Source organism: Oryctolagus cuniculus, chromosome 12, assembly GCF_051225735.1.
Source record: "Oryctolagus cuniculus isolate XC-2025 breed Fujian yellow rabbit chromosome 12, ASM5122573v1, whole genome shotgun sequence".
Classification (NCBI taxonomy): domain Eukaryota; kingdom Metazoa; phylum Chordata; class Mammalia; order Lagomorpha; family Leporidae; genus Oryctolagus; species Oryctolagus cuniculus.
In genome coordinates, this window is record NC_142878.1 from 40,444,704 (window position 1) to 40,471,689 (window position 26,986).

At 43.8% G+C, this 26,986-nt stretch overlaps 2 protein-coding genes across 39 annotated transcripts in view; one reads left to right on the forward strand and one right to left on the reverse strand.

The window, feature by feature from the left end:
- The window catches only part of PRORP (protein only RNase P catalytic subunit), a 154,764-nt gene extending 140,628 nt beyond the window's left edge, over nucleotides 1-14,136 (reverse strand). For 7 of the 27 annotated variants that reach the window (XM_070053739.2, XM_070053737.2, XM_070053742.2 and 4 more), the window contains exons 1-4: nucleotides 13,606-13,764; nucleotides 12,058-13,399; nucleotides 10,276-10,323; nucleotides 8,587-8,719 (exon numbers count right to left, since the gene is read on the reverse strand). In XM_070053739.2, the coding sequence (XP_069909840.2) occupies nucleotides 8,587-8,719; nucleotides 10,276-10,323; nucleotides 12,058-13,046 (1,170 nt within the window). In that variant the 5' untranslated portion in view covers nucleotides 13,047-13,399; nucleotides 13,606-13,764. Of the gene's footprint in view, nucleotides 1-8,586; nucleotides 8,720-10,275; nucleotides 10,324-12,057; nucleotides 13,400-13,605; nucleotides 13,765-13,995 lie in introns of those variants that run through there. The other 20 variants (XM_070053740.2, XM_008269497.5, XM_070053743.2 and 17 more) reach the window with 10 other exon arrangements.
- Nucleotides 14,137-14,164: 28 nt separating this feature from the next.
- PPP2R3C (protein phosphatase 2 regulatory subunit B''gamma) overlaps nucleotides 14,165-26,986 on the forward strand; it is a 39,670-nt gene continuing 26,848 nt past the window's right edge. For 3 of the 12 annotated variants that reach the window (XR_016217874.1, XR_016217875.1, XM_008269502.5), the window contains exons 1-6: nucleotides 14,172-14,337; nucleotides 15,568-15,695; nucleotides 21,975-22,079; nucleotides 22,572-22,684; nucleotides 24,763-24,860; nucleotides 25,713-25,783. Coding sequence is in view for 10 of the 12 variants with exons in the window: in XM_008269502.5 (XP_008267724.3) it covers nucleotides 14,280-14,337; nucleotides 15,568-15,695; nucleotides 21,975-22,079; nucleotides 22,572-22,684; nucleotides 24,763-24,860; nucleotides 25,713-25,783 (573 nt within the window). In the remaining 2 variants the exon portion in view is untranslated. The other 9 variants (XM_089309765.1, XM_089309768.1, XM_002718140.6 and 6 more) reach the window with 7 other exon arrangements.

The following is a 26,986-nucleotide window of genomic DNA, read 5'->3' on the forward strand; positions in this document are numbered from 1 at the left end:
AATCAGCCTTATATAAACGTCTGCTTGGAAAAAAAAATAAAGGTGCAGACATTTAACCTAGTGCTAGCCTAGTGCATAAGATGCCTATGTCCCATAATAAAGTGGTTTAAAACCTATCTCTAGCTCCTGACTTCACCTTCCTGCTAAAGCAGACACTGGGAGGCAACAGGTAATTGCTCAAGTGACTGGGTTCCTGATGTCCTCCTGGTACTCCTGGATTGATCCTGGATCCTGGCTTGGGCCCAGTCTACTCTCAGCCACTGTAGGCATTTGGGAGGTTAACCAGTAGATAGGGGAACTCTTTCTCTCTCACCCTGCCTTTCAAATAAATAAAACAAACCTTTAAAAAAAAAAAAAAAGACTTGGGCAGTGAGATACAGGGAAACCACTTAGGCAACTACTGTGGTTATCTAGTCTCTATGATGATGGCAACTAGCTCAAAAAGTGATAGAAGTGAAGGATTAGTGTTCCGATAGGCTTTGAAGGAAATCATCAGGTTTTTGTGGCAGATTTAAGGCGATTTGTAAAAGAAGGGAGTCTTTTTTACCTGAATAAATAGAAGGGAAAATTTGCATTTACTGAAGACCACAGGAAAGGCATGTATATTAAGATTAGAATCTCGGTGCCATGGAGGTGGGAGACTTTTGCCAATGTTTCAACATCTCAGCTGCTGTCTTTCACACTAGTAGTTTTTCTTCCCAAGTAAACTGTCAACCTTCACTAACAACATTACTATTTCTAATCTACAATCTTATTTATACTATTCAATTTTCTAGGAAGACGGAACAAAAACATCAATAATTTAATCAACAGCTAGAGAAAAATGGAGCCAGAAATCTGAGGCAGACTTGATAGTTCAAGTAAGAAAATTGAAAATGCGGTCTCAGTAGTGTCCCATTTCCAACACCACACTATTTTTTAAAACTTGCAAGATAATTATTTAGAACTCATAATACCTTCCCCATAAATGCAAATTTTTTAATGGCTTGGTTTCTAAGCCAAAAGACATAATAACAGTCATAGTACCAACCTGAATCTGAGGGAGACAAGATCACAGGATCTGAGAAAGACAAGCCTTTCCACCCTTGGCCCAAGAAGTCAGATTTCTCCTTTGCCAGACTCTGACTCTGCTCAAAGTCCCTAAAGATGCCTTTATTTTTCTGTCTCAGCACTCCAACCCACATGAGAATTCCCACTGTAGTACCCTGGCTCAGGCCTGTGTCTCAAAACATTCTCCATGTCTAAAATCACCAACCAAACTCTAGAACACCAGCAGCCAAACACCATAGCCACATACAATCCTCATTTACTTGCAAAAGTGAACTCAGGTAGGCATTAGGATAATGCATGGCTCCAAGCTGTATGCAATAAAAACAGATTGGATATCAGATGGCAGAGTTTCAGTAAATACCTTTTAAAAGAAAATGAAGAAGAATCAAGAAATATGAGAAATATGTGATTTTAGGAAGGCCACTGTTAGCAGTCAGCCTGACCTTCCTTTTAAGTTTTTACCCTACCTATGCTTCTTTTTTTTTTTTTTTAATATTTTGTTTATTTTATTTGACAGGTAAGTTACAGACAGTGAGAGGGAGAGACAGAGAGAAAGGTCTTCCTTCCGTTGGTTCACTCCCCAGATGGCTGCAATGGCCAGAGCTGCGCCAATCCGAAGCCAGGAGCCAGGTGCTTCTTCCTGGTCTCCCGTATGTGTGCAGGGGCCCAAGGACCTGGGCCATCTTCCACTGCTTTCCCAGGGCACAGCAGAGAGCTGCACTGGAAGAGGAGCAGCCGGGACTAGAACCGGCGCCCATATGGGATGCCAGCGCCACAGGCGGAGGATTAACTTACTGCGCCATAGCACCGGCCCCCTACCTATGCTTCTTCATTCATTCATTTTTCTAGAAGCTTCTTCACATTTCTGCCCATAATTCTCATACCAGCTCACCTGGAAGATCCAGAAATCACATGCTTAATTTTCAGTTTGTGAAGTTGAAGAAGGGAAAACAAAGGAAAGGGGAATTGTTTAAGTAATTAATCAAATATGCACTGGGCAAAAAGTTGATAAATTGAAGATTCTGTACTCATTAATTTAACTTTACAAATGGAAACTTAAACAATATGGTTTAAAACTATACTTTGGGGGAGCCGGCGCCGTGGCTCACTAGGCTAATCCTCCGCCTTGCGGCGCCGGCACACCGGGTTCTAGCCCCGGTTAGGGCGCCAGATTCTGTCCCGGTTGCTCCTCTTCCAGTCCAGCTCTCTGCTGTGGCCCGGGAGTGCAGTGGAGGATGGCCCAAGTGCTTGGGCCCTGCACCCCTTGGGAGACCAGGAGAAGCACCTGGCTACTGGCTTCAGATCAACGTGGTGTGCCGGCCGCAGTGCACTGCCAGAGCAGCCATTGGGGGGTGAACCAACGGCAAAGGAAGACCTTTCTCTCTGTCTCTCTCTCTCACTGTCCACTCTGCCTGTCAAAAAAATTAACAACAACAACAAAAACACTATACTTTGGGGACAATGTTGTGATGCAGCAGGTTAGGCTGCCACTTATGATGCCAGCATCCCACATCAGTGCACCAGTTCCAGCCCTAGCTATAACTGATTCCAACCCAGCTCCCTGCTAATGTGTCTGAGAAACCAGAGGAAGATGGCCTAAGTGCTTGTGCATCTGCCACCCACGTAGGAAACCAGGACAGAGTTCCTGGCTCCTGGCTTTGGCCTGACCCAGCCCTGGCTGTTGTGGCCATTTAGGGAGTTAACTACTGAATGGAAGATCTTTCTCTCTCCTTCCCTGTCTTTCTTCTCTCTGTCACTCTGCCTTTCAAATAAATAAAAATAAAGACTATACTCTGCAGATAAATTTCTTTCTTAGATTTTTTTAAACCACTGAGCCCTCAATGTTTGCCATTTACCACAAGCTGTTTTTTAATCTGAGGGGAAACCCCCCCGGTTCATTTTAGAAATAAGATCTTCAAACCCAGAAAAGAATGTAGAAGGTTCTGGAGACTGATGAAGAGCTCAGTTCACACCTTTCTTAGTTTGCAGCTGCCATCAATATTTGGATCCAAAGTACAAAAAACAAAACAAACCTGTATTAGATCAGTTCTCACAATAACATTTCATTTGGGTCACATGTCTTGTCCTAAATCTGTATTTAGATAAACACCAGAAGGCCTCTCCTCTGTCAATTAACTAAAGAGATATAATCAAGCAGGACTAATGGCTTATTTAAGCTTTACCCTAAAACTGAATTAAATATACCACAGGCAATTTGCCTTCCTCCTTTTCTTTTTCCAAAACAGAATCCCAAGCAGCTATTAAAGCTTTATTTAAAAAGTCCTAAATCACAGGATTGTAGGGGATGGTTATTGACATTAATGGCTTATCAAAATGAATGGATGATGGTGGATTGTTATATTCTTTATCGTTATCTTTTTTTAAAGATTTATTTATTTGAGAGACAGTTACACACAGAGAGAGGAAGAGACAGAGAGGTCTTCCATTCACTAGTTCACTCCCCAAATGGCCACAATGGCTGGAGCAGGGCTGATCTGAAACCAGGAGCCAGGAGCTCCTTGGAGTCTCCCACATGGATGCAGGAGCCCAAGTACTTGGGCCATCTTCCACTGCTTTCCTAAGCCATTAGCAAAGAGCTGGATTGGAAGTGGAGCAGCCAGGATTCAAACTGGTGCTTATATGGGATGCTGGCAGTGAAAGGTGGAGGCTTAACCTACTATGCCATAGCATTGGCCCGTATAGCTATCTTTTTTGAAATTTTAAAATAATAAATGCCTATTATTCTCATCTTCAGGAAAAAACCTAATTTCATTTTAGAACATAAAATAAATTGAAGAACTAAGAAGTCTCAATAAAAAATAAATAGTAGGTATTAAACAGAAGATATGTTGTACTATATGACACTGCCTTTTTTTTTTTTAAATGTGATATAGTTTTTTGTTTTTTTTTAAGATCTATTTATTGAGGGGCCGGCGCTGTGGCTCACTTGGTTAATCCTCTGCCTGTGGCGCCGGTGTCCTGTATGGGCGCCAGGTTCTAGTCCCAGTTGTTCCTCTTCTAGTCCAGCTTTCTCCTGTGGCCCGGAAGGGCAGTGGAGGATGGCCCAAGTGCTTGGACTCCTGCACCCACACGGGAGACCAGGAAGAAGCACCTGGCTCCTAGCTTCGGATTGGAGCAGCATTGGCTGTAGCAGCCATTTGCAGGGTGAACCAACGGAAGGAAGACCTTTCTCTCTCTCTCTCTCACTATCTATATCTCTATCTGTCAAATTAAAAAAATATATATTTATTTATTTGAAAGGTGGAGTTACAGAGAGGCAGAGGCAGAGAGACAGAGAAAGAGAGAGGAAGATCTTCCATCTGCTGGTTCACTTCCCAGATGGCCACAACAGCTAGAGCAAAGCCAATCTGAAGCCAGGAGCCATGAGCTTCTTCTGGGTCTCCCATGCAGGCCTAAATACTTCATCCATCCTCTACTGCTTTCCCAGGCCATAGCAGAGACCTGGATCAGAAGAGAAGTAGCCGGGACTGGAACTGGCACCCACACGTGATGCTGGCACTGAAGATGACGGCTTTACCTGCTATGCCACAGCGCCGGCCCCATCTTTGTTTTAATTTCCTTTGTTATTACATTTGTGTAATAAAATCACAGGCAATAAATTTCCCTTAGGACTTTTAAAATAGGGCCCAATGCTATGGCGTTGTAGGTTAAGCTACCAGTTGCAGCACCAGCATCCCATATGGGTGCCAGTTTAAGAGCCAGCTGCTTTGCTTCCAATCCAGCTCTCTGCTAATGGCCTGTGAAAGCAGTGGAGAATGGCCCAAGCACTTGGGCTCCTGCAACCACGTGGGAGACCCAGAATAAGCTCCTGGCTTTCTATTGGCCCAGCTCTGGCTAATGTGGCCATCTGGGGAATGAACCAGCAGGTAGAAGATCTCTCTCTCTCTCTTTCTCCTTGTCTCTGTCCGCAACTCTGCCTCTCATATAATTAAAGAAAAAACATTTTTAAATATGAAGGAAAAGCTGAATACTTCCTAAAACTACGTGTAGTTCAAGGGCCCCTGGGCATCCCCAAGACTGTTTCAGGAGATCTGTAAGTATAAAACTATTTTCATAACACTAAGATGTTACAGGTCCTTTTCACTCTCATTTCTTCACAAGTATACAGTGGAGTTTGGGTATAGTATCAAAAAATAATAATTGCAATTATCTGAAAATGCCATATATTTATCTAAATGAGCCAACAAAATACTTTTCCAACTATATCTCCCATGAACCTCTAATTTATTTACATGTTTCAACTAAGACTATGCACCAAAACTGACCACAGAAAGCAGATATGAAAAGCAAGCTGCTGACCGTGCTCATCAAGATGGCACGGAAAGATAAGGAGGAAGCCCCTGCTCCTTTCAAAGCCAAACACAAAGCTAAGGTTTGGAGGCCAAAAAGGAAGTGGTGAAAGGCATCCATGGCCACAAAAAAAACAGAAGATGCCCAAGTTACCCAGGTTTTGGCAGCACAAGACACTTCATCTCCAAAGGAAGCACAAATATCCTCAAAAAGTGCCCTTAGAGCAAACAAGCTGGACCAATATGCCATCATCAAGCTGCGCTTGATCAGCCACTGTGCCACAACACCGGCCCCTTTTTTTATTTACTTACTGACTGACGTATTTGTTTATTTAATTTGAAGAGAGGGGGAAAAGGAAAAGGAAGGGAAGGCGGAGGTGGAGGGGGAGGAGAAGAGGGAGACAGATAACTCCCACCCACCAGTTCACACTCTAAATGCCTGCAACAGCTGGAGTTAGGCCAGGCCAAAGTCAGGAGTTCAGAACACAATCCAGATCTCCCATGTGGGTGACAGGAACCCAAGCACCAGAGCCATCACTGTTACCTCTCAGGGTGTACATTAGGGGGAAGCTGAAACTGAAAACAGAGCCTGGATGTCCCAAAGGGTGAATTTTTGGTTTTGTTTTGTTTACTTATTTATTTGAAAGGCAGAGTTACATAGTTACACAGAGACAGAAGGAGAGACAGAGAGGAAAAGCCTTCATATGCTGGTTCACTCCACAATGGCCAAGGCTGGGTCAGGCTGAAGCCAGAAGCCAGGAACTTCCTCCCTGTCTCCCACTTGGATGGTAGGGGCCCAAGCCCTTGGGCCATCTTCCACTGCTTTCCCAAGTGCATCAGCAGGGAGCTCCATCAAAGGGGAGCAGCCAGGAATCGAACCAGTGCCCAAAGGAATGCCAGCACTGCAGGCAGAGGCTGGTTTAACACAGCTGCACCAAAGGAGGCTGGCTACAAGCACCTGCCACTTCAGAACCAATTTCTAATACAGAAATTATAAACATATATAACCCTATGTAAAACAAAAATTCACCAGTGTCCTCAATTTTTAAGATAAAAGTTTTGAGACCACAAATTTTAAGACCTCCTGTACTAAAGTATTTCTTACACTATAAGAAAAATATAATTGTACAAAAGAGTGCTTACTTCTTAAAAAAATAAAGGTGCTTAAAAGTGAATTTATAATTTGCAGGACAAATGATTATAGGATTTGCTTAAAAATAATCTGAGGGGTAAAGGACAAATGGGTGGAAGGCTATATGTTAATAATTACTGAATTGGAGTCCATTATACCAGGCTCTCTACTTTCACATATGCTTGAAATTTTCCCTTGTAAGATTAAAGAATCAAATTCTGGGGCTGGCATTGTGGAATAGTAGGCTAAGCCTCTGCCTGTGGTGCAGGCATCCCAAATAGGTGCCAGTTCATGTCCAGGCTGTTCCTCTTCCAATCCAGCTCTCTGCTACAGCCTGGGAAAGCAGTAGAAGATGGCCCAAGTGATTGAGCCTCTGCACCCACGTGGGACACCCGGAAGAAGCTCCTGGCTCCTGGCTTCATATCGGCCCAACTCCGGCCATTGCAACCATATGGGGGGAAACCAGCAGATGGAAGATCTTTCTCTCTGTCTCGCCCTTTCTCTGCCTCTCTCATCTTCTATAACTCTGCCTCTCAAATAAATAAATAAAATCTTAAAAAAAAAAAAAGAATCAAATTCTTATCTGTGAAGTTGAATAAGAAAAAAAAGTGGGGCTGCAAATGTTATTACTAAAAATGAAGGAAAATAAGAAAAAAAGCTATTCACATAGTTCCCAATTCACTTTTTTGATCTTAATCAATGCCCAGTTAGTTTCATGCAGTTAAACAAATGGACACATATTGTTTAAAGTTTTGCTTTATTCATTTAAAATTAACATACACAGCTCTTATCTTTACCCACTATCAGTAACCTGACCAAAAAATAGCACCGATAGTTTCCACTTTAATATTAAAAGCTCACTAAATCTTTTAACTTGATTGATCTGGCCATAACCTAAAGTGATTTTTTTCTATGTTACACTATTGCCATCTGCTGGCCCTGTTGTCTAAGTACAGTAAACTTTTTTTTTTTTTTTGACAGGCAGAGTGGACAGTGAGAGAGAGAGACAGAGAGAAAGGTCTTCCTTTTGCCGTTGGTTCACCTACCAATGGCCACCGCGGCCGGCGCGCTACGGCTGGCGCACCACGCTGATCCGATGGCAGGAGCCAGGTGCTTCTCCTGCTCTCCCATAGGGTGCAGGGCCCAAGCACTTGGGCCATCCTCCACTGCACTCCCTGGCCACAGCAGAGAGCTGGCCTGGAAGAGGGGCAACTGGGACAGAATCCGGTGCCCCGACCGGGACTAGAACCCGGTGTGCCGGTGCCACAAGGCGGAGGATTAGCCTAGTGAGCCGCGGCGCCGGCCAGTAAACTTTTAAAACAGAAGACTCTCACTTAACTGAGGTTTTCTCCCAAAATTATCTCACAGGGGAAAAAAAAACTGTAAGTAAACAAAATTATAGAGATATATGTTGTGGCACAGTGGTTTAAGCTGCCATTTGGCATAAGTCCTGGCTGCTTTCTTTTGTTTTTTAAAGATTTATTTATTTATTTGAAAGAGTTACACAGAGAGAAAAGGAGAGGCAGAGAGAGACAAAGATCTTCCATCCACTGGTTCACTCCGCAGTTGGCCGCAATAGCCAGAGCTGTACCAATCTGAAGCCAGGAACCAGGAGTTTCCTCCAACTCTTCCCATGCAGGTGCAGGGGCCCAAGGACTTGGGCCATCTTCTACTGCTTTTCCAGGCCACAGCAGAAAGCTGGATCGGAAATGGAGCAGCCAGGACTTGAACCAGCACCCATATGGGATGCCAGCACTGCAGGTGGCAGCTTTACTCACTACGCCATAGCGACAGCCCCTGTCTTACTTCTGATTTTCTGTTAATGTATCCTGGGAGGCATGTCTCAAGTGCTTGGGTCCCTGTCCCAGAAAGATGGAGTTCCAGGCTCCTGGTTTCCACCTAGTTCAGCCCTGGCTTTTGTGGACATTTGGAGAATGAAAGCTTGCTCTCTCTCTCTCTTTGAAACACAGCCATGCCCACTCATTCTGTGTAGTGTCTGTAGCCAAAAAAGCCTACAATATCTGACCTTCTATAGAAAAACTTGCCAATCCCTGCTCTACACAATCTAAGAACAACAAAACCCGTTAGACTCACCTGAGGTGTCGTCTTTCTATACTGATCACCTCCATCTATCACATCCCTCATGATTTTTGTCTTGAGGAATTCATATTCATCTGGACTCAGGTGAATAGACTCCATGGCTTTTCCACAGCCCAGACACTGACCACTGTAATTGTAATTGTTTATATTAAATAATGTACTGAAAAATATTTTTTCTAAAATGAATAACCCCAGGACATGAGGAAAACAAAAAGTAATAGTAATAATAACAAAAAAAGTAAAACTCTGAATCATCACATGCATCTAATTTTTTGAACTCAATAATATCACAAATTAGTGTGCTAGAAAACCCAAAAGAGTAGACTGCTGGGCGCCTGGATGAAAATTTTAAAGTAATCCCTAAAATACAAATTGGTCTCAAATTTCAAGGGAAAACATCGCTAAGACTTCACACAGGCTCATAGTACCTACAGGAAAAACATTCGAGTACTGCAAGGTCTCTTTAGGCAAAACACAGCTTTTTCCCCTCGGGAATTCTTTTTTTTTTTTTAAGATTTTATTTATTTATTCAAGAAGTAGAGTTACAGACAGTGAGAGGGAGAGACAAAGAGAAAGGTCTTCTATCCGCTGGTTCACTCCCCAAATGGCCAAAGCAGCCAGAGCTGAGCTGATCCGAAATCAAGAGCTAGGAGCTTCTTCTAAGCACTTGGCCATCTTCCACTGCTTTCCCAGGCCATAGCAGAGAGCTGGATTGGAAGAGGGGCAGCCAGAACTAGAACCAGCACCTATATGGGATGTCGGTGCCACAGGCGGAGGATTAACCTACTGTGCCACAGCCTGTGGGGAGCAACTCAGACTAGACTGTTACTGGAATTAAGACTTATTCTATACATCTGCTCTCCCACAATATGGCGCTGGGACAGGAGTAAACAGCTTCTACACAGCTGCCTTTCACCAACTTGACAAGCTGTAGGAGCTGCTCCTGATTGGAGGAGAGCAGCATACTCGGCGTGTGGGTAGCAGAGTTGGGATTGGTGGAAGAGGACTATAAAGGAGGAGAGAGACAACATGCACCAGGAACACCTGAGGAACATCTGAGCAGCCCCCGAGAGAGCCGGCCGGCGGTGTGCCGCTCCCCCGCGGAAGTGGGGAAAGTGCCAGGGGGAACCGCCCTTTCACAGAGGTGGAAGGGTCGGTAGCCAACCCGGGAAGAACCAGCAGCAAACCCGGGGAGGGCCGAGCAGACCAAAGAACAGCGCAGGGTCCTGTGTCCGTTCCTCCACGAAGAGGGGGAGCGACATAATGGTGCCGTGACTCGGATAGGAAACCTAGCCAGGGTTTAGTGTCGTTCCTCCACGAAGAGGGGGAGCAACAACAGCCCTGGCCCCAAATTATAAACTCTTAACTAGAGTGTGGCCTAGTGGTTAGGATACCAGTTGGAACACTCATATCCCAAATCAAAGTGCATGGGTTTGAGTCCCAATTCCAGATTCCTGCTAATGCACACCCTAGGAGGCAGCAGGTGATGGCCCACTAACATGAGAAACCCTGGATTGAGTTTCCAGCTCCTGGTTTTTGCTTGGCCCAGCCCAGACCACTGTGGGCACTTAGGGAGTGAACCAGAAGATAAGGAGCTTTGTCAGCCTCCATCTTTCTGCCTCTCTGATCAACAAGAATAAATAACGTTTCTTAAAGAAAGGTAAACTAGATATTGGTTCTTACCTTTCCTGGATTGTGGTGAACTGTCCTTTCCATTGTTTTCCAGGAACACTACAAAAAAGTTCATAAAACCCAATCAGACATCATATTCAGAAACTCTGTGAGCAAAACTTCTGAAAAGTTCAGGTTACTTCTCCGGCACATCTAATTACAGACTGGTTCCTACACTGTGATGGTGTGAGCAGCAGACAGTACTCTACCCTGGAGCTCCTGCTTTGCTTCTCCTTCTGCCACCCGCCCCTCATCTTCCTCAATACACCTTCACTACAGTTGTACAGAGAGAAGATGTCCTTAGCCAAGTAACCTTTAAACCAAACTCAACCCTAACCTTCTCCACAAAGCTGCTGGGGATTATTCGCAGTCACAGTAATGTTTCTTATTGTCTTATACAACACTGTAATTAAACTAGTGGTACTGTACTCCCCGTTAGGTTGGACATGTCATCCTAAAAGATCTTACATAACAAAACACTCCTGGTCCCCATCCTAATGGGATGTATTCAAAAACTTTAATTTATTTGCTCAACTTATCCTTTCCTCGGCCTCTAACATAAACAAGTGCTGCCCTCAGTTCCCATTGCTTCTTTCCCTCACCATTTCTTAATTCAGAACTTCATTATCTCTCACCTCACCTAATACCATACCCAAACAGATCTGTTTCCCATCTTAATTCTTCTCAATTTACTCTTCTCATTGTTACAGCAATTACCTCTCTAAAACTCCACTTCCAAACCAGCATTATTGCTAATAGTAAAATCCAAACTTCTTGGCACTCAAAGATTTTCAAACCTGTTTCCTCTTCTGTTGATACTCAATGACTAAGCATAATTGCTATTTCAAAGAGCTATCAACATAATATATGCTTTAAAAAAAAATCAGAAGGAATGAAGGAATTTTTAAGAAAGAGCCTAAGGCAAATTAACGATGAAGAAATGAGAGTAAGAGTGAAGCAACAAGTAGGTATGTAATCAGTTACACGAATAAAAGCAAAAGAAAACCAAAGAAGAGAGCTTTGGAAAGAGATCAACTACATGATGGGATAATCCAGAACTTCTAAAAACCCTAACGTGGCCCAAGAAATACTCCATCCAAATACTACAACTCTGATCCTTTTCTTACTATTAAGTTTGGCAGGGTGGACGGCACTGTAGTGCAGCTGGTTAAGCTTCTGCCTGCAGCGCCAGCATCCCCTGTGGACAACGGTTCAAGTCCTGGCTGCTCCACTTTGGATCTAGCTCCCTGCCAATGTGCCTGGGAATGCAGCGGAAGATGGCCCAAGTGTTGAAGCCCTTCAGACACGTGGTAGACCGAGAGGAGGATTTTGGCTCCTGGACCAGTTCCAGCCATTGCAGCCATTTAGGGAGCGAACCAGGGAATGGAAGATCTCCCACCCCACCCCCTGTAACTCTGCCTTTCAAATAAAACAAATAAATCTTAAAAGAAAAAAATTTGGCCACAAGTACAATTTTTAAATCTCACATCATACCAGATATCTCAAACAAAACCAATGATTCTGGGGTGGGCATTTTGGTATAGCACTGAGACGCCTGCATCCCCTATCCGAGTGCCTGGGTCTGAGTCTCAGCCCTGGCCCAATTCCAGTTTCCTGCTAATGCACACCCTGGGAGACAGCAGTTGATGGCTCAAGTGTTCGGGCCTCTGCCACCCATGTGGGAGACCAGGGTTGAATTCCTGGCTCCTGGCTTCAGCCTGGGCCCAATGGCTATTTACTATTGCATGTAGTTACTAAAATAAAGCCACACATATAAAGAAAAATCAAAATTACCTCTCAAACCATGTTTTTATACTATGTGCAAACGACTCCCCAGGATACAGCTGATTATTTCTTAGATACAAAAGAATGTCTAGTAGTTTCTTTGAATAGTGATCATCCTTTACATCTTTTCCAAAATCAAAGAAGGCTTGTAAAGTTTCCAACATAGGACTAACACCCTGATCCAGCAATTCCTGATACAAATTCCAGGCTGTAGTTACGTCTTGATGAAGGAGGGCTCCCTGGATACAGTCATTATAGTTCTTTTTTGAAGGGATCATGACTTTCTTAATGTTTTCTAATAGCAGCAAGGCCTCTCTCCATCTGTCAGAATGGATTAATCCTCGGATGAGAAGACTGTAACCCCCAGTCTCTAACCTCTTGTATCTGGCTTTCATGATTTCGTAGACGTCAATAACTTCTGACGTTTGCTGATGAATGACACAGAGATACAAATATTTCAGCAGTACACCATAGCCTACAATGCCATTGTTTTTTGCGGCTACCCATGCCAGTAGAGATTTAGCCACATCTACAGAGCTATGGCACTCAGCCATCTGAGAGCTGATCCAAATTTCAAAATTGGTCTTTCCTTTGAAATCTTCCTTAAGTTTATCCCACTCCTCTAAATTCAAAGGTTGTTTAGGAAGTTGAATAGTGCCCTTCACGGGAGGCATGGCCCGATCCTTGTTCGGAGGATTCCTCTGTGATCGCTTCTCAGCTGCTCCAGCTGCGAAAAGATGGGAAGACTCCAAAGGCACTTGCTTTTTATTGCCCTCATTTGCTTTCCAGAGATGTCTGCCCCTGGCAATCAGCGGGTTCATTGCTTTGGTGTTTTGTGCAGACATTGCTTTAAGAGAAAACCATCTATGGTCGTTCCTGATGCCAACGCAGTTTGTGAGAAAGAGGGAGATGTAAGAATGCCTTGGACGTAGCCCAGCGTATGGGTTGCTCTCCCAAAGTTTAGGAAAACTTCGAATGCCAGACATACAGAACGCCATCGTGCAACGGAATCAGCACCCGATGGGACGAGAGATGTTCAAAACCCCCTACTTCCACAGCAAAATGAAGAAATGGAGGAGGTCGAGAGTGATGCGCCAACTTTTTAAAAGGAGATTTTCTGTTTCTTTTTACACACAGATACGGGTCTGCTTTGGGGGCTATGTAGTAGCAACGAAGGCAGGTGAGCCCTCTCTATTAAGCGGCGACTTGGGGATATCCAACACTGGTCGTAAACCCTAATCCGGGGGTCGGGGCGGGGAGCTCCTGGTGCCTGTTAAAATCCAGCCCGTGAATCCGAGGGAAAAGCACAGGAGGTTCACAACTGTAAAAAAGGGCAGGATCCCATGGGAGCCTTGCGGGAAAGGAAGCATAAAGTTAAAACCGGGAATAGAAGCCCCCAACCCCACCAACAGTAACGAGGGCGGCCAAAGCCACGGGCTCCCGCGCGGCATAGCAAATCTCCCGGGGCCGCAAACGCGTCAGATGAGGGAAAGAGGGGGAAGGGGACAGCCGAGCCTACAAGCGAGGTCCAGGAAAGGCGCCAATTTAACCGTGTACCTGTCAGCAGCCAATGAAGTTCACTTCATTGCACAACTCACCACAGCACTCACGCCTCAGCGGCCCACAAACGTGAAGCAAACTGCAGGGTCCACAATGCACCGCGCCAGCCTCGGCCCGCGAGGCGTGCCCGAGCCGGACGCCCGCGTTTCCGCTCCGCTTAACCGCGAGAAAAAAAAGATTTGGAAGCTTATAGTAGCAAAAGAGGGAGAAGACGGCTACTGAGGCGTCAAGCTTAATTAAAACAAAATTCAGGGCCTCAAGCTCAATTAAAACAAAATGCCAAAGAAGTACTTCCCTCTAGCCGGAAACGGCAAAGGACTCTTGAGTCACGTGGGGCACACGCGCCAAAGGCCCACGATAAGGAAACAAAATCGTGGGCTCCCTTACCTTGGCCTTTAAAATCGAACTTGGTGAAACGTGGACGCTTCTTAAGCAGGATTATTTTCCATCTCTTTTATGTCTGCTTTTCCTAGTTAGAGATGCGGCCCTATCCACCGCGACAGCTACAGGAGTTCCTGCCCCTTTAGCCAAGACTTCCGCCCATGTCAAAGATGGCGATTGGTAGGCCTTCCCAGCCTCTACGTAGCTTGAGGGCGTCTGACGTCAGCACTGATGGGGGGAGGAGCGGTTAATACACAGCAAATGCAGGCGCTGCTTCGCGGGAGTCAGCCATGGACTGGAAAAAAGTCCTTCGTCGGCGGTTAGCGACGCCCAACACCGGTCTAAACCGTGAGTTGGGGCAGGACCGCCCGCTGGGCTGGCGGGGGCGCGGGGTGGGGGGCGCCTAGACTCTGCGGCGGGCCGGGGTTGGGGGGCGTGCGGTGAGTTGGGAGGAGGAGCAAGTGCGAGCCGCACTTCGCGCTTCTGTAGCATCCCCGGACCCAGGAGGCGGAGTGGTGGTATGTGTTTCTGTGATCCGCAGAGGTTTCTCCCAAACTTCGCTAGGAAGGGCCTTCGGGAGCGAAGACCTTAGCCTGAGCACTTACTTACATGGTTGTGATCTGGACTGGCCGGCGGTGACTGAGAACCCTGGCTCCACCGGCTCTTCGACCCCACCGCGATCATTCATTGAGCCTGTAGCCTTTCTGTCACAGTCACTTCCTTCCTTTTCGTTTTAGCTGTAATAATCCGTTTTTCTTTGTCCCTTTCCCTTCCTTTACACTTGCTTGTTAACCAAGCTCGTGAAATCTTTCTTCTTCCACATTCGTTCTCCGGGCAGCTGAAAGTGGCTGGAGAAAAATCGAACCAGGATGAGTCGTCTCACTGTTGACCCAGATCCGCTAACCTAGAGCAGGTGTTTCGGGCACGTCTGCTGTGTTTCCTAGGGCATCCACTGTAATAACACCGAGTTCTTGTCACCTCCCAAACCTCCGTCCATCCTTTTCCCTTACTGTCGGCTTTCCCAGTCCATAGCAAAGAGCCGGATTGGAAGTGGAGCAGCTGGGACTTGAACCAGTGCCCATGTGGGATGTTGGTGCTGCAGGCAGCAGCTTTACCTGCTATGCCACAGCACAGGTCCCCATGTTCAGTTTATAAGCACAATTATGAAGCCTTGTTGGCATTGCAGCTATGTTTTTCTAAAGATTGAGAGGGAGAGATAAAGGTCTTCCTTCCACTGGTTCACTCCCCAAATGGCCACAAGAACCAAAGTTGTGCCGATTCGAAGCCAGGAGCCGGGAGCTTCTTGCCAGTCTCCCACGCAGGTGCAGGGGCCCAAGCACTTGGGCCATCTTCTGCCACTTTACCAGGCCATAGCAGAGAGTGGAATCAGAAGAAGAGCAGCCGGGACTAGAACCGGTGCCCATATGATATGCTGCACTGCAGGCAGCAGCTTTACCCGCTGTGACACAGTGCTGGCCCCCATTGCAACTATTTTAAATGACCTGTAGTAGATAATGGACCTGATAAATAATATTCCTTTAAAAGTACTTTTCTCCCCTTCATTTGTTTTGTTACCAGGAAAAAAAAGTGAACAAGAATTAAAAGATGAAGAAATGGATTTGTTTACGAAATACTACTCCGAATGGAAAGGAGCTGGGAAAAACACAAATGAATTCTATAAGATCATTCCTCGGTTTTATTACAGGGTAAGTGATAGCTAAGCAGATGTTTTTCAGAATTTATAAATTAAATGTAATTTAAAATTTAAAATAATGTAATAAAATTTAAAATAAAATGTAATTAAAAATGGGATCAGAATTTTATATTTTAAAAGTAGTACTGTATTTGAAATATTGTATGTTATTTTATTCTTCTTGATCTTACACCTCTTATCAATTTGAATCCAGTGAAATCCTGAATTTTGATATAAATTGGTATAAGAACACAAAGTTATTCCTTGTACTTTTTTCTAAATCCTGGGATTTTTCTTAATTTTTATTGTGGAGGAGTGTAGTGTTATATTGTGTTATGTTGAGGTATGCAACACATTGTTATGAAGTGTAAAGGTTTTGCTTAAAATCTTTTGAAAGTAGACTGAAAATGGAAAACTTAGAGCTTCATAAGTTTCCTTATGTCAAAAGTGTAAAGAAGTCTTTGAGATTATAGACAAAACAGGAACACTAAGAAAGCTACCTGAAAGTGAAGTGCACTGAAAAGCATAAGACCTATTATTATATAGAATGTAGCCACTATAGAAAAGTCTCTTGAATCTAATTTTTTTATGATATTATTTGTTTATTTATTTAAAGGATGGAGTCACAAAGAGATGTTCCATTCTCTGGTTTACTCCCCAAATGCCCACAACAGCCAGAGCCAGGCCAGGCCAAAATCATTAGCCACGAATTCTCTCTGTGTCTCCCACATAAATGACAAGAATCCAAGCACTTGAGCCATTACCTGCTGCCTCTTAGGGTGTTAGCAAGAAGCTGGATTGGAAGTGGGGAGTGGGACTTCATTCCAGGTGGGATATGAGCTCCTAAGTGGTGGCCTAACTGTCTATACCACAACACCCAACCCTATTGTCTTCTAAACCAGTTATACCATTATTTGGAAAAATATTAAAAATCTTGTCTAACTGGGGAGGTAAGGGAGGAGTGCTGCGCTGTAGCTGGTAAAGCCACAGCCTGCAGCACTGGCATCCCGTATGGTCACTGGTCCATGTCGCAACTGTTCCGCTTCTGATGGACCCCTGCCACCCACGTTGGAGACATGGAAGAAGCTCCTAGCTCCTGGCTTCAGCCTGGCCCATCCCCAACTATTGTGGCCGTCTGGGGAGTAAGCCAACAGGTAGAAGATCTCTCTCTGTTTCTCCCTCTAAATCGTTCAAATAAGTAAATAAATCCTTTTTAAAAAATTGTCTAAAACACCCTTAAATAGCACTCTGACCTCAAAATTGGCCCTTAAGTCATTCAGATCTGGCTGAAAAGCCCATGAGAGCATTTCACACATGGAAAGCCAAGACACTGTGGCAAAAAATGAAAAATGGTCTACACGAAAGATCTCTGAGTGAGATCCCAGTGGAAAGAAGGAGCCTTCAAAGAAGGATGTACTTTGCTCTGAAGGGAGGAGAGAACTTCCACTTTGCTTATGGCCCTGTCTAAATACTGACCTGAGTTTGTGGACTCAAAAGGCTTCTATAGCCTTGGCAGCTCATGACAAGACCCTCGGGTGATCACTGACGTCATAAATAAGAGTGTCAATTGTTAAATCAACAACAGAATTCACTGTGCACTTGCTCCCCATGTAGGACCCCTGTCCTTAGTGAGTTGTACTATGAGAATTAACGGTAAAACTTGTCTTCAAACAGCACTTTATACATTATGTGTTTGTTTGGGTACAAACTGTTGAAATCTTTATTTAGCGTAGAATTGATCTTTTGTATATAAAGATAATTAAAAATGAATCTGAAAGAAGAATGGGATGGGAGAGGGAGTAGGAGGTGGGACAGCGTGGGGGTGGAATGGCGGGTATTGGGAGGAAGAACTGCTTTATTCCAAAAGTTGTACCTATGAAATTTATTAAATAAAAGTTTTCTTTAAAAAAAAAAGAAGAAAACAAAAAAAAAATTGTCTAACTGGCATTCTTAAGGATTGCGGTATTAATGTATGAGTTATCCAGATCGTGAAACCATTCTTCAAATAAAAGTTTTTTTTCATGTGAACTTTTTTTAAAGGATTTAGTTACTTGAAAGGCAGAGTTTCAAAAAAAGAGATTTTTTTCGTCTACTGGTTCATTCCCCAAATGGCTGCATTAGTGGGGTTGGGCCAGGCTGAAACCAGGAGCCAGGAACTCTATCCTGGTCTCCTTTGTGAGTGGCAGGGCCCCAAGCCATCTTGCACTGGCTTTCCCAGGTATGTTAGCAGGGAGCTAGATCGGAAGTGGGGTAGCACCAAAACACCGGACCCTCGTGAACATTTTTATTGGAAACTCTTCCATAAAACTATAAGTCTTACAGTCTTTTCAGAATTATAAGACTAATCTTCATAGTGAAAAAGAGAAAAAAAATACAGCTAAGCAAGACAATATTTTCACATAATGTCACCCACAGATATTAAAAAATGCTTTTACACAAATCTTTCTACATGTTTTTGTAGGTGTGTGTGTATTTTAACAAAAACAGGATCATGTTTCCCTGCTCTCTGCATCTCACACTCTTCTTTGACAATGGAATGTTTTTGATAACCTAGTAGAGAGGGAAGGGAATTGACATTTTTGAGTGCCTAATTGCTGCAGAGTCCTTTCTACTTGTTGCTTCATATAATCTTTCTTTTTTTCTTTGACAGGTAGAGATATAGATAGAGAGAGAGACAGAGAGAAAGGTCTTCCTTCCATTCGTTCACTCCCCAAATGGCCACTACGGCCGGCGCTGTGCCTATCCGGAGCCAGGAGACAAGTACTCCTCCCTAGTCTCCCAAGCGGGTACAGGAGCCCAAGCACCTGGGCCATCGTCCACTGCCTTCCCAGGCCACAGCAGAGAGCAGGAAAGGAAGAGGAGCAACCGGGACTAGAACTCGGCACCCATATGAGATGCCGGCGCCGCAGGCGGAGGATTAACCAAGTGAGCCACGGCGCCAGCCCCCTCATATAATCTTTCTTATCAAGTAGTATTTTACTTACCCAGAAAGAACGCTTGAGTAGGAATTATCTAGCCCATTCCTGATCTCAGGACCAAACTTGCTTTCCTCTTCTGAGGGAATCTCTGTTTTCCTGTCTTCACACCCCTTTTTTCTTTGACTACTTTTGGATCCCTTATGGTGTGCTGTCTGCAGCTGTGGGCCCATGAAGGGTTTTTCCTTCTTCCTCTCTGTGTGTTTTTTTTTTTTTTTATCTTATGAGATTTATTTATTTATTTAAAAGGCAGAATTACAGAGAGGCAGAGGCAGAAGAGAGAGAGAGAAGTCATCCATCTGCTTGTTCACTCCCCAAATGGCTGCAACAGCTGGAGCTGGGACCATCAGAAGCCAGGAGCCTGGAGCTTCTTTCAGGTCTCTCACGTTCCACTGCTTTCCTAGGCCATAGCAGAGAGCTGGATGGGAAGAGGAGCAGTCGGGACACAAACCGGCACCCACATGGGATGCTAGCACTGCATGCGGAGGCCCAGCCCACTACACCATGCACTGGTTCTCCTAGCATAGTTTTTGATCACCACTTCTCTCCTACACTGATTAGCTGGTTAATGGGCCATGGAACGTAGTCTCAATCTTAGTTCCAGCTCCAGCCTCACCTCCACCTCTGATGTTTCTAACTTCTCCATTGGCTATTTTATTTTTGCTTTTAAAATTTATTTATTTACTTGAGAGGCAGAGTTACAGAGTGAGGGAGAAGCAGAGAGAGGTCTTCCATCTACTGGTTCACTCTTCAAATGGCCTCAACGGCTGGAGCTGGGGCAATCTAAAGCCAGGAGCTTCCTCCAGGTCTCCCACGCAGGTGTAGGGGCCCAAGCACTTGGGCCATTTACTACTGATTTCCCAGGGGCATTAACAGGGCGCTAGATCAGAAGCGGAGCAGCTGGGATGCTGGCACTGCAGATGGATGCTTAACCTACTTCACCACAGCACTAGCCCCTCCATTCATTTTGACAGGAAGGAGGACATTTCAGTTCTTGGAAATGAAAGTTAGAAACCATATTCTCGGCTGGCATTGCAGCTCACTACGCTAATCCACCACCTGTGGCGCCGGCATACCAGCTTCTAGTCCCAGTTGGGGCACCGGATTCTGTCCCGGCTGCTCCTCTTCCAGTCCAGCTCTCTGCTGTGGCCCGGGAGGGCAGTGGAGGATGGCCCAGGTGCTTGGGCCCTGCACCCGCATGGGAGACCAGGAGGAGGCACTTGTCTCCTGGCTTCGGATCGGCACAACGCACCAGCTGTAGCGGCCACTTAGGGGGTGAACCAACGGAAAAAGGAAGACCTTTCTCTCTGTCTCTGTCTCTGTCTCTCTCTTTAACTCTGTCAAAAAAAAAAAAAAAAAAAAAGAAACCATATTCTCCAGTTTAGACTAAGGGTTTCTGAGCTGCATTTAATGGGGAAAATGGAAAAGGAAGAAGAAATCCTTTGAACAAATTATGCTGAGTCACTTATGAGTCATTTTGTTTTTCAAAGATTTTGTCTATTTTTTTTTTTTAAGATTTTTTTTTTTGACAGGCAGAGTGGACAGTGAGAGAGAGAGACAGAGAGAAAGGTCTTCCTTTGCCGTTGGTTCACCCTCCAATGGCCGCCGCGGCTGGCGCACTGCAGCCGGCGCACCGCGCTGATCCGATGGCAGAGCCAGGTGCTTCTCGTGGTCTCCCAAGGGGTGCAGGGCCCAAGCACTTGGGCCATCCTCCACTGCACTCCCTGGCCACAGCAGAGAGCTGGCCTGGAAGAGGGGCAACTGGGACAGAATCCGGCGCCCCAACCGGGACTAGAACCTGGTGTGCCAGCACCGCTAGGTGGAGGATTAGCCTAGTGAGCCGCGGCGCCGGCCTAGATTTTGTCTATTTGACAGAGTTCCGGAGAGAGAAAGAGAGAGAACGGACTTCCATCTGCTGGTTCACTCCCCAAATGGCCACAATAGCCAGGGCTGGGCCAGGCTGAAGCTAGGAGCCAGGAGCTTCTTCAGGGTTCCCACATGGGTGCAGGGGCCCAAGGACTTGAGCCATCCTCTACTGCCTTCCCAGGTGCATAAGCAGGGAGCTGGATCAGGAGTAGAGCAGACAGGACTCTAACCGGTGCCCATTTGGCTTGCCGGCACTGCAGACACTGCTTCACTCACTGCGCCACAGCACCAGGCCCAAAATAAGTTATCATAAAGCCCTGCTGTGCCAGTGCCCCAGCTGGAAGACCTGTCTGAGAGGCCAGCATAATGACATAGGCTTGACTGTCACCAAGAAGGAAAGGGATTCAGGATCCATGGCCATGTTTTCCCAAGACTGTCAGTCTTCAGCTAGTTCAGTTTTAATTTTGTATTATTCTGAGGTGACAACAGAAACACAGTGCTGTAAGAATATAAAATGAACCTTGGAGTAGCCTCCAGCTTTTCCAGGGCAGGCATCTGACCTTACTGGTTACTGAATTCTCTGCTCACCTGTCTGTGGGTTTTTTGTTGTTGTTGTTGTTGGTTTTTTTTTTTTTTTTTTTTTGCTTAATTATTTAATTTGTTTGAAAGGCAAAAAGAGAGATCTTCCATCAGCTCATTACTCCCCAAACTTCCACAACAGTCAGGGCTGGGCCAGGCTGAAGTTAAGAGCCTGAAATTCAGTCCAGGTGTCCCACATGGGTAGGAGGGACCCAAGTACTTGAGCCATCATCTATTGCCTTCCAGGAAAGAAAGCATACTTTAGCAAGAAGCTGAATCAGAAGCAAAGTAGGTAGGACTCAACCAAGCACTCTGATATGAGATGAAGGTATCCTAAGTGGCAACTAAACCACTGTGCCGTGTGCCAACCCCTAGATCTGTTTTGTTACAGAATGTTAAACCAGGGGCCGGCACTGTAGCATAATGGATAAAGCCGCCATCTGCAGTGCCGGCATCCCATATGGACGCTGGTTCGAGTCCGAGCTGCTCCACTTCCAATCCAGATCTCTGCTATGCCCTGGGAAAGCAGTAGAAGATGGTCCAAGTCCCTAGGCCCCTACACCCACAAGGGAGACCCGGAAGAAGCCTCTGACTTCGGATTGGTGCAGCTCCAGCCGTTGCAACCATCTGGGGAGTGAACCAGCAGATGGAAGATCTTTCTTTTTTTCTCTGCCTTTCCTTCTCTCTCTGTATAACTCTGACTTTCAAATAAATAAATACATCTTTATTAAAAAAAAAGAATATTAAGCAGAATTAGAGTGAGGTATAAAAAATTGAAGCAATGATATACAGTTATTTTATGAAGCCACATGACATTGTACATGATCTGTGTGTCTAAACTTCACATGTAGTAATCTCTGATGTGTTTTTAGCTACCTGCTGAAGACGAAGTCTTACTTCAGAAATTAAGAGAGGAATCCAGAGCTGTCTTTCTGCAAAGGAAAAGCAGAGAACTGTTAGATAATGAAGAATTACAGGTAAGAAAGAAGTAAAAAGTTGCTTTGCTGTTAACTGTTTCTTATTTGTGCTGCTTAAATCATGCAGGATCTCTTGGTGCTGAATCGAATCGGTACAGCCTAGGCTCTTGAGCACTGATTCCCACCAAAATCAGCTGAGCTTGTACTGTGGCCATGGCTCCCAGTGATAGTGTGGTTGGTTCTTGTTGAAGTTCCTAGGGGATTCTGATGTACAATTGATGTTGAGAACCACTGCTAGTGTCAGAGGGCAGAGGTTCAAATCCTAGCCCTGCTGTGTAACTTCAGGCATTGGATTTAAAATTATGTAGGTATGCAATAAATGTTAGCACTTTATTTGTTGTTGTTATTAGTAATCAAAAAGATAATAGGGCAGGAGATTTATCTTCATATTAACTTTGCTGTCAGATCATCATTCTAATAGAAACGATATATTTAACTTTTTAAATTTTACTTTTTAAGTTATAATATCTTCATTTCTGTAATTTTCTTAAGAACTTATGGTTTTTGCTGGACAAACACCAGACACCACCTATGATTGGAGAGGAAGCAATGATCAATTACGAGAGTTTTTTGAAGGTTGGTGAAAAGGCTGGACCAAAGTGCAAGTAAGAGTAATGTAATTTACAAAGGAGTGTGTTTTATCAAGCTTTGCTTTTTATTAAAAATTTAATTTATTAAAGAGAAAGAGAGAGTTCTCATCTGCTGGTTCACTCCCCGAATACCCACAACAGTCATGGCTGGACTGGGACCAAAGCAGCGAATATGATGCAGGTCTCCTGTGTGGGTAGAAACCTTGAGCCATCAGTGCTGCCTCCCAGGGTCTATATTGGAAAGAAGTTAGAGTCAGGTGCTGGGAATCAAACCTAGGTACCCTGATGTGGAATATAGGCTTCTTAACTGCTAAGCTAAATGCTTGCTCCTTGTTAAGGTTTTTTTAAGAATATGTTTGTTTAATTGAAAGGTAGAGCAACAAAGAGAGGGAGAGACAGAACCACCCACTGGTTCACTCCCCAGTTGCCCGCAAGAGCGGAGGCTGGGCAAGGCTGAAGCCAGGAGACACAAGTGGCAGGGGGCCCAAGTACGTGGGACATCATCTGCTACCTTCACATTAGCAAAAAGCTGGACCAAAAGCAGAGCTGCAGGAGCAGGTGCTCTAGCATCGTAAGTGGCGGCTTAACCTGCCGTGCCACAACACTGGCCTCACTGTTAAATATTTTAAATGCCTCAAATGTTAGTAAAAGTTGAACTCAGTGGTGTGACATTTGTGTCAATTTGAGTTACTAATGAAATTTAATAAAAGTATTTTTAACATTATGTTAATATGGGACTAATATTTTGGTGTAGCAGGTAAAGCCATGACCTGGGACACCAACATTCAATATGAGCACCGGTTTAAGTCCTGGCTGCTCCGCTTCTGATGCAGCTCCTTGCTAATGTGCCTGGGAAAGCAGTGGAAGATGGCCCAAGTGTTTGGGCCCCTGCCATCAATGTGGGAGACCAGGATGAAGCTTCTGGCTTCGGCCTGGCCAAGCCCTGGCTGCTGTGGCCATCTGGGGAGTGAATCAGTGGATGGAAGATATCTCTTTCTCTATCCATCTCTCTCTCTTTGTAACTCTTAATTTCCAAATAAATAAATAAATGTCTTCCAATTACATTAGTATGAAATTGTTAAGTTATATGTATGAGACTTTAGGCCCTCATTTTTTTTCCTTTTTTTTCTTTTTTAAAATTTTTTCTTTTATTTAATAAATAGAAATTTAGAAAGTACAACTTTTGGATTATAGTGGTTCTTTCCCCCATAACCACCCTCCCACCCGCAAACCATCCCATCTCCTACTTCCTCTCCCATCCCATTCTTCATCATGATTCATTTTTAATTATCTTTATTTACAGAAGAGCAACTCTCTACAAAGTAAAGATTTCAACAGTTTACACGCAGACACACAAAGTATAGCGTACTGTTTAAAGACTAGTTTTACTGTTAAGTCTCATAATATAACACATTAAGAACAGAGGTCCTACAGGGGAGCAAGTACACAGTGACTCCTGTTGTTGATTTAACAATTAACACTCTTATTTATGACGTCAGTAATCACCCGAGGCTCTTGTCATGAGCTGCCAAGGCTATGGAAGCCTCTTGAGTTCACAGACTCCAACTTTATTTAGACAAGGCTGTAACCAAAGTGGGAGTTCTCTCCTTCCTTCAGAGCAAAGTACCTCCTTCTTTGATGGCCCCTTCTTTCCACTGGGATCTCACTCACAGAGATCTTTCATTTAGGTCATTTTTTGCCACAGTGTCTTGGCTTTCCATGCCTGAAATACACTAATGGGCTTTTTAGCATGATCCAAATGCCTTAAGGGCTGATTCTGAGGCTAGAGTGCTGTTTAGGCCATTTGTCATTCTTTGAGTCTGCTGTGTATCCCACTTCCCATGTTGAATTGTTCTTCCCTTTTTAATTCTATCATAGGCCCTCATTTTTAAGACAAAATAATGTCAAGTAAAAAAGAATACAAAAATGTCTGACTTAATATTTTAAGTTTGTACTATGAGTATTTGCTTTAATTCTTCCATTTTTTTATTTTGATTTTTATTTGTATGAATTTATGTGTTCTTTCTGATTCATGTTGAAATTATTTTTGTATTATGTTGGGAGATCATTTTAATCTTTATTTCCTTTTTTAGGCAATTTTTCACAGCAAAAGTCTTCGCTAAACTCTTTCATACAGATTCCTATGGAAGAATTTCCATCATGCATTTCTTTAATTATGTTATGCGGAAAGGTAATATTTCTTGTGCTTGAACAACTGCTTTCTGGGAGTCAGTAGATTTTTTTATCTGTGCTTTCATGTTCTTTCTTTCACATGAAAAATAACTCTGGCTGTTGGAGTCACAGAATTTCTTATCTTTTGACCAAAATTTGTTCTACTAGTAGTATAATTCTTTCATGGAACTTACTAGAGCTGTGATTTTCTAACATAAATTTGAGTTCATTATTATAAAATATAAACAAAGAACTCAAGTATCCTAAAGATACTAGCAGATTAGAATTATCACAGCTAACCAAGAATTTTAGTGTAGGGTGATTGGAAATCATTTTAATTTACTGGTGATTTATTTTGCTACTGTATTCTGGGTGAGTTGCCTGAAAAGAGTTTCAAGCCCACAGTTGTAGCATCAGTTACAAAGAACTTCTGTTAAAACAACATGGAGTTGTTACGATTGTATGAGAACCATAATGATCTGTGGAATTCTGTTATGTACTGGCTCTAACGAATGCTTGTAGTAATTAACCCCAGTGAATAAAAGTATCTTTATTGAAGACAGTATTACATTGGCTGTCCCTGTTTGGTGGAACACCAAGTTTAATAGGTAAAGGATAAGATCCCAAGGGTATCTGTTTTACTTTATCTTTGGTCTTTGGTCATGATGGAATTGTTGAAATCTGTTATCTTACTGTATATTTGTTTTGTTTCAAACAGTTTGGGGCTTAATCATCATATAATATATGTGAGAAGAAACATGTTTATATTATTAGAGTAGCTTGTACCACTGATCTAGCTATCTGCCTTTTCCATACATATGCTACAGGAGAGATCTTAATAATTACATTCCATTTGCTTGTTTATTATCAGTTTGGCTTCATCAAACAAGAATAGGACTCAGTTTGTATGACGTCGCTGGGCAAGGGTACCTTCGGGAATCTGTAAGTGTTAACCTGTTTTTAATAACTACTTCCAAATATTCACAGCAGTCATCTCTGGATTTTGGAATTAAGGATGATTCTTGTTTTGTTGTGTTTCTGTTTTTATGGGAGTATTTTTTTCTTTTACAAATCATGTGTTACATTATATTTTTAATGTATATTAACAGTTAGAAAACTTATGGGTTATTTTTCTTCAATCTAAGAAAATCCTTTTAAAAGGGAAAGTGTTTTTTTTTTTTTTTTAAGTTTCTAAAGGTTTAAATATCATTGAAGAAACGGTGAAAAATTTGTTGATTCATGAATGATGTCAATATGTGACTATTTTAAGATAGGCCAAGAGTTACTGTTTTGTTTTTTTTTTCCTCCCCTTACTGGATGTAAGGTCCATTACCAAAAGGCCATTTATTTCCTATTAGGTACTAATGGAATTAGTTTCCAACAGAAAATAAAAGCTAATGATCCAAACAGCTATGCTTCCTGTAAACATGAGCATCTAAATTATACTTGTAGGTTTCTTTAGAGCTTAAGCTTTTTTCCGGGGCTGGCACTGTGGCATAGCGAGTAAAGCCGCTGCAAGCAGTGCCAACATCCCATATGGGCCCCTGTTCAAGACCTGGCTGCTCCACTTCTGATCCAGCTCTCTGCTATGGCCTGGGAAAGCAGTAGAAGATGGCCCAAGCCCTTGGGCCCCTGCACCACACATGGAAGACCCGGAAGGAGCTCCTGGCTCCTGGCTTTGGATCAGCACAGCTCTGGCCGTTGCGGCCACCTAGGGAGTGAACCAGTGGATGGAAGACCTCTCTCTTCCTCTCTCCCTCTCTCGCTCTCTCCCTTTCTCCCTCTCCCTCTCTCTCTCTTCTCTATCTGTGTAACTGTGGGTTTTAAGTAAAATAAATAATTTTTTTTAAAAAAAGCTTTTTTTCCCACACATGGAGGCTTTTCTTTCGGGGGGGTGCAGTTTGGAAGGGAAGAAAGGGAATTTGGCATAGACTGTATTAGTTCACCAAATAATTATTCGGCTATAGCTTTAAAGAAAGGTGAGTTCTTGTGTATGGTTTGTTATAGTTCCTGTTGTAGTTTATTGCAGGCTGTTTGTTCAGATGTCTGAAGAATGTGTTAGCTTCTTCTGAACATTAATACTGTGAGACCTTTCCAGGACACTTTAAAATTCTTGTCCTTAAAGGTTCAGGCCTCCTTGAAAAG